Source organism: Ceratosolen solmsi, unplaced genomic scaffold, assembly GCF_000503995.2.
Source record: "Ceratosolen solmsi marchali unplaced genomic scaffold, CerSol_1.0 scaffold7, whole genome shotgun sequence".
Lineage (NCBI taxonomy): Eukaryota > Metazoa > Arthropoda > Insecta > Hymenoptera > Agaonidae > Ceratosolen > Ceratosolen solmsi.
In genome coordinates this window covers 17,174,602-17,182,205 of record NW_011948413.1, presented here as the reverse complement: position 1 = coordinate 17,182,205, position 7,604 = coordinate 17,174,602, and the positions used below count along the sequence as shown (strand labels likewise).

General features: G+C 35.2%; 1 protein-coding gene across 1 annotated transcript; it reads right to left on the bottom strand.

The window, feature by feature from the left end:
• Positions 1-201: 201 nt before the first annotated feature.
• Positions 202-6,284, bottom strand: LOC105367725 (uncharacterized). Its single transcript, XM_011506494.1, has 7 exons — positions 6,112-6,284; positions 3,424-3,611; positions 2,896-3,103; positions 2,749-2,759; positions 1,775-2,650; positions 1,407-1,529; positions 202-794 (listed from the first exon to the last, which is right to left on the bottom strand). The coding sequence occupies exons 1-7, from the start codon at positions 6,142-6,144 to the stop codon at positions 515-517; spliced, it is 1,719 nt and encodes a 572-aa protein (XP_011504796.1). The 5' UTR covers positions 6,145-6,284; the 3' UTR covers positions 202-514.
• Between the last annotated feature and the right edge of the window lie 1,320 nt (positions 6,285-7,604).

Below are 7,604 nucleotides of genomic sequence, written 5' to 3'. Positions count from 1 at the left end.
TAATATAATTGAATATTTTTTGGTAGTACTGTTTAATACGATCCATAAACATTCTAAATATATAGATAAATATGCTTTAAAATATAACTTTAAAGAGATGTGTGCATTATATTTATAATATAATTTCAAGCCTAAAATATTTTACTTCAGTCTATAATACCTCATTATTTTTTAATAGATTTGTACGTGAAAAAAGTAAGTCTCAAATAAATTATTTGCATGTACTTGCTCCAATGTAATTTGTACTATGGGTCTAAGAAAATTCAGAGATAACTAAAAATGCTATCGAATAAGCTACCGAATTAACATTTCGCTTACAGCTAAGGCTACAAAATTATATTAAATCTCGAATAGCCGTTACAACACCTCACTGCCTCATTGCCTCGTATATTCAAAACCAAAGCAATCAATGCCTTTCCATTATTATTACACTGAGCTAGAAAGAAACGGAGATAAGTTTCATCTATAAGCATCGTTTTTCTATCCGTGAAATTTCTCTCGATTGGCCAAAGTCTCAGACGTGAGCCGATGACGAAATCGGTCGCTGACGGTGTCGTAAGCCCGGTGCGCGCACTTTGATCTTCTGTCGATTTAGGACACGAGGTGACCGAGACGTCACCCGGAACTCCACCGGCAGGTCGTAGCAACGGCAGATGCAGCAGCTCGGGAACTTGAACCAATCGCTAAAGATACCACGGCATTCGTTGTTTGGATCGTAAGCGAGCAGCCGATGTAATCTATATTGCTGCTCGCAACGACAGCCATCGCGACAATACATTTGCTTATTTTCGTGTCTGCGTGAAAAATGTTGTAATTAGGTAAAGCGCTTAGTAATTCATTGTCTCTATAAAATAATGAACATTTTTAATTGTGCATGTATTATACAACTTACATACATTGGACTTTTTATATATATGTCCATTTAGCTAGAAAACGAAATCTAATTGGCCTTCATCAGTTAATATATAAGCAATGAAGATTATATATATATAATAAAATATTTTAATAAAAATAGAGAATAATGAATGTAAGTATTATTATATAATATGTATTATATAATTCATTAATATTTTATTAAGTATTATTATACGTCGCTATATATTATGTACAAATGACGATTTCTTAATAAAATTTTGTATTCTTATATAGAATTTCTGTTAGATTTCATTTATATATAAATATGATTAAAAAAAAAAAAATAAAATTACATTTTTATCAAAATAATATTTAACATATTGTTATTGTTATTATATTATTTATTATATATTTATATATCATTTAATCTCTAAATGAATAATGGTAATTTTTTTTAATTAGCAAGCATAATCAAGGCCATTTTTTAAATAAAGATTTATATTGCTCATTTCTTACAATATTATCTAAATTTTGCCAAACGGTATACTTACGTGCATTTTTCCCAATGAACGTACTGTTCAAATGGATAAAGATTTAATAATGCAAGAACTTCTCCTCTTGTATTATTTGCCCAAAATGGTGCAACAACTTCTTCTTTAACGGAGCAAGCATTTCTGAAATTTTCAAGTTCTTTAGAAGTTATTTGAAACTTTCGAATTCTAGTAAACGCTTAGAATATATTGGACGCAGGCATATTGACCAAATGATATTTCAGCAAAGGGAAACTCGTAATGATCTTTACTTTTTGTAATATTGCCATTATATCGCAACTCTTATATGGAAACGCCAGGAGGAATTAATATTTTTGCAAACTATAAGCCTTATTTATGACATTACTTGCATTGCTTGCATTACTCACATTCCGCGAACTTGTAAAACAGGTGGATCGCGCTTATCCTTAGCAGCGACATCTTGAAATAGTTGCCCTTTCGTGGCATTTGTGGTCTCGGGCTTTACCAAATCCGGGGGTCTGTATTGTGGTCTCGGTCTAAATTGCTGGTACTCGTGTCGTTGATGCTGTGATGACTCGTTAATCTTCTCATTATTCTGCGACTTTGGATCGTCATCGTCGAAAGTATTTTTGCCATCGTTTGTTGGTTTTCTCTCGGTTGTTGAGCTGGACGTACCGTGCGCCGTCGAAATTTCTAAGTCCATACCATCGACCTGGGTATCTAAGACCGTCTCTGACAACAGGTCTGGTAACTCCGTAAGCTCCTCCACAGCGACATCCATTCGATCAATCTGTCCGGGAATTTCATTGATACTGAAATTCTGAATCTTCGCTATTTGAGCAAGACTAACAGCTGCTATTTTGGTGGACGAGCTTGCATCCTCCTCGCGTCCCTTGACTGTCGTCGATTGCGGCTGATCCGTTGACAATTCCACAGGACTGATTTTCATTCTATGCGAGAACGAGGTCTTACCAACGCTCGAGCTCGCCGTACTCGAGGAAGGAGTGTTATCGGAAGACTTTGAAAAAATCGATTGCGTCATTGCGCCGGCAGTCGGGGTCTCGTTCGGGTGCAATCGATATCCTATCGGGCTCTCATTGGATATTGGCTTGTCGAGTTTACTGGACGTGCCACTGTTCATGGATCGGGCCAGGTATTCGCGATTCGTCGATCTACCTTCCATCTCATCTGGCTTCGTCCCATCAAATTCATAGTCGTCCTCGAAATGAAATTGCTCGAAGAGTGAGCTATAAAAAGCCATGAAAATATAAAGGAATTGAATACTTTACCAAATTCGAGTGCTGTTAAAAATGCAAATTTATATTATTAATACGAAATTCGATTAATAATTGATAAATTCACGAGGTTAGTCCTTAATAGCAAATTAAAGTACTAAAATAATTTCAATGAATATAATCATTCCCGACGACCATGCGCATATACGAAACCGTACGTTCAATCATTTTATATATCATTTTATAACAACGGCGTGGGTAGCATTTAATGCCTTCAAATCTCATCATTGAGCGGTTCTGTAATTAGATACTGATACAACGACTTTTGTAACGATTCTATACCTGTCATCGTCCGAATAAAGATGATTATGGCTATCCTCCAATTCTAATTCAACCTCATTTTTCTCCAGTTCGGACTTTAAGATGCTAATATGTTTTTCATCCCCGTACATGCGTTTCATCAAGCCTTGATTTTCCTGCACGAATTTTCGAACTGCTTGCCTATAAATCAATATAATTTATGTTTGAAAAATTATTGAATAATTAACTCAATGCTGATTAAACTAGGATCAAAATTTTATAGAATAAAAATTCCATTGCTACTGAACTAGCAAGCAAGAATCGTGTCATAAGCCTACACACACACATACGGCCAATATGGACTAGCATTTACAGCTGGTTTTTTTTATTCGCATACTCAATTGATAGTTAATTACGCAATTTGAAATAATTGAAAGATAAAAAAAAAAAAGAGAAAGAAAGAAAGAGAAGAGAAAAAAAACAAAGTAAAAGGAGAAAAGTGCGGTAACAGCACAACTCACCATGGATATGCGTTGCCGGCAATGGTGCACCAGTTCTCCCGTCGAAAATCACAGGGCAAACTGTGGTAACGCATCCGACCTAACCGCGAGTATGGCTTACCACAAGCCGAGGAGGCATCATATCCAAAACTGCTTGGACCTCCTTCGATTACTGCCTCTCCTCCACGGGGCAGTCCCGCACTCAGCACCTTCACAGAAGTCACGAGCTCATGAGCTGATAATTCATATAATCTCGTAGATTTCCTTAACGAGCATCAAATTTCTTAAGGATAGTCATCGTTAATGGCTTACGGCCTGTATAAGTCGCGTCGTGTGGTTGTACATGGTTGGGAGATATACGAATTGAAGAAACATTGAGCATGATATGCCGCCTAATATTAGCATATTTTTATGTAATAATACGAGCATACTAATATGCAAACTGTAAAAAACCTCGATTAGCAATGTTTATTATTGACATTTAAAACGTCACAGGATTAAAATAATATTTGTTGATAATTTTACAATCTAGAATGCTTTTATACCAAAGTATTATTTTTAACATAAGAATTTTGAAAATCTTATGTGAGCTCACCTTAAGACCTCAAATTATTATACATTTAAATGTATATATATATATATATATATATATATACACACATAGGTTTCTTAAAAATACATTAGTTAGAAAAAATATTTTAATTTTTACAAATTGATACAATTTTTTGGCATTTCATTTCATTTCATTACTTAATAATATTAAGTAAAAATTATAAATTACATTATATATTTTTCTCAAAAAGTCGAGATATCTTTACTGATTTTATTAACTCTTAAAACTGATTGTTTTTTCAATTTAATTTTTTTGACACTTGGCATAAATAAATGTAGTTTGATATATTTTATAAATAATGTTAAATTTTTAATCAAGATTCTTATATATTTAGAAATTTCTATAAAATTTTTTCTTTCAAAAATCCATTTATATTACGTGCTTTGAAAATCATAATGAATTCGTCATAAATAAGCCTAAGTAGGCAAGTATTAAGGTCAAATTCTTAAATAAAATTTTCTATTTTCGCATAGTAAATCACTTTCACTTGAGACAAATATCATTAACATTCTCTTTTATTTCGATTTATCTACTAAAAGAACTAATGATAGTTAACGTACACACACACACACACACACACATACACACACACATCTTAAATTCATTAATTTTAAAAATAATTACTAAAGTTACCTGCTTGGTATAATAACGAATAATAATGCAAAGCAATGATATTTGTAAATAAACCGAAAAAATCATCGTAAGTACTTTATTGAATTATCGTGTTCACATATATAAATTTCGATCAATCTCGGATCGCATATTTCGATCTTTCAAATTACCAGTGCGCGCGTCTATCGCGCATTCCATCCCGTTGTATGCAAAACAAAAATAAAAAGTAAATTCAGCGCTCGGGAAATTGCAACTCAGAACGAAAACTTTCGAGACGATGCAACCGTTAAGGCAATCGATAAATTCGATCTCGCGTGCCAATGTAAAAGAGCGAAGTGATAGCGATAAGGCGAAAAATATATTATTTTCTCTCGACTCTCGTACATTTTTCTTACCAGCTTACATGTTAGATGTACATCGACATCCGCACGTCCCGTTACACCGGTTTCACCAATCTTTATTGCTTTTGTCAACGGCGTTCGTCCTCCGGCTTATCAGAGGATATTATCATACATTCAAGTCATTAATACACGCGCCGGTAACGATATTATCTCGCACTTAATGTACTATGATAAAGGCTCCGTACTCGCTGATTCTTTGCTCTTTCAATTTTTTTCTAATAGCCTGTGAAATTAATAAAAGTGTAAAAATGACGAATTTTTTTTCTCGCAAAATTTACGTATTTAATTGAATATTTATATGTTAAAAAAAAAAACTAATAAAATTTGATAACAAACTTTCTCAATTGATTAATATGCTTTACTATAAATTTATATTTAAATATTGCTATCTATCTTACTATATTACTATCGCTAATATTATTGTTCTTATTTGCAATGATTAGTATAATTTCCAAATTTATTTAAAGAATACAAGGCTTTAAAAATAATTTTCCGTTTAAAATAGTCTAAATACAAAAATTGGTGGACAATATTTATAGCTAATAGAACATTTTTCAATCATATGGCATTTATAAGCATTGACTAAATCACAGTAGTTCAAATTGAAATTTCGAGCAAATAGTCAATTTTGTAGTCCCTATAAATGATATTTCAAATATAAACACAAGCGTGAACGTAACGTATTTATAAAAATTACGAGACAACGTTCATCTTTATAAAAATATGCATTTATCCGTGAGTTAAATGTTTCTCGGCTAGGCTATCGGATTAGCTTGATACTCACTTCGCGAAAGCGCCACTCCCTTTATTCCCTTTGTTAATGTAATCGTAAGGCAATAAGCAAGAGGCCCACGATAGAAGATCTTACTCGAACTAACATTCCAGTCGACTTATCGCATCACTGAGCAAACTGAAATTTCACCAACCAATCTGCATAATCTATCACTTTTTATATCGTATGACGATAGAACACAGTCGGGAGGTCACAACGTGCGGGTTTCCCGAAGCCTCCCGCTTGTCCGGCCTTTCCGTCCTCATCGCCGCGGACTCAACGCAAAATTATTTATAATCAAGACGAATTACCAGAAGGAAGGCAAAGACGAGCTCGGAGCCCATAATGTCATTGGCACGATCAGCCGGGAAGGTGAGCGTTCTCGCAACTTGTCGAGCGCCGGCCTGACGGCAACGCAGACCTCGGACTAGGATGAGCCCGATCCTTAGCAAGCGAAGGACAGGGAGTTATCGGGAGAGAGAGAGAGAGAGAGAGAGAGAGAGAGAGAGAGAGAGAGAGAGAGGAGTAGATTTCACTGGTTTACCGGCTACTCTCCCTTCGCCTCCTCCCCTTCCTCCTTCGTCGTCCCACCCACTCCTCTTATTAATCTCGAGTTTCACCGTCCGCTGCAACGACGATGGATACGCGCCTGTCGCGCTTTCGTTTCGGGAACCGCGACCGCGAGGCTACTGCTCTTGCCGCCGCGCTGGCCTCCGAAAGAGAGCGGCCCCGCGATCCTGAGTAGGTCACACTGTGATTTACCGTTAGTCTAGCCGATAAGTATGTCACCGGGCCAGTCGACCCCGCCTCTGCCGCGGGGCCAGTAACACGAGGAGGCGCGATTTACTGACGCGTCCGGGGGACGAACGACTCCTGCCACGGCCCTTTCACGAGCTTGCAGATGCAGGTGTCTATCGAACGATAGGCCGAGTTTGATCTTTCGAGAAGAACCGGGCGCCCCGACTCCGGTATAGAATGAGCCTCGCGCTTTTTTATTATTAATAAGCAAGCTGATTTCAGATTTCATGTTGCATTGCGCAACTTGCAATCGAAGCTGATGATAATCAATTGCTCGGACGTTAGATTCCGCAAATTAGATTAGTCTCTCCCGCTATATTCTTAAATCGCCGAACGAGGCAACTTAGTAAATGAGCTTATTATACGTGATTATAAAAAGTAGAAACTTACTGCGCAGGACAAATTACTGTTTTACGTACTCCGTAACTGCATTTCAAATGACGTACATTTTTTATTTATTATGCTTTATTATTAAGCTCCGCTTATGCTGAATTTGTTCATATACGTAGCTGCAATAAATAATTCATATAGATAATACTGTAATCGTTCGTTTAGAGTACTTTAACGATTTGCAATGAAGCTGTAATTTTATTATTAATGGTCCAGCGTAGTGTTCGCTTATATTGAAAGTTATCGTTGCCTTCTCCAACTATGTGTATTTTTCACATATTAGCTTTTAAAGTTTCGCATATAAGATATTATACATTACATATAAAGTTTCTTCATCTTGTTCAATGGATGCGATAGATATTAGTTTATCTTTTTATCTTTGTTAAAAAAAAAAAAAAAAATGATGGACTATATTTTAGATGGTTATTCATTAAAAAGTAGCTACGCATATTTGAAATATATATATTTAATATTAAACTACAATTCGTATTTGATTTGAGTTTCATCAGAATGTAAATATTAAGAATTACAATTTTTCGAAATGAAAAATATTTTTCTTCTTTATTAATTTTACTTGCTCCTTATTTACGCTTTACAAGTATTGGCATGTAAATTG

Bases quoted from the DNA above. Each gene is read 5' to 3' on its own strand.
- LOC105367725 (XM_011506494.1), bottom strand. From the start codon at position 6,144: ATGGGCTCCGAGCTCGTCTTTGCCTTCCTTCTG. The intron at 3,612-6,111 runs GTAATTCGTCTT...ACTTCTGTGAAG, and splicing joins TCGTCTTTGCCTTCCTTCTG to GTGCTGAGTGCGGGACTGCC. The intron at 1,530-1,774 runs GTGAGTAATGCA...TGAAAATTTCAG, and splicing joins GTTTTACAAGTTCGCGGAAT to AAATGCTTGCTCCGTTAAAG.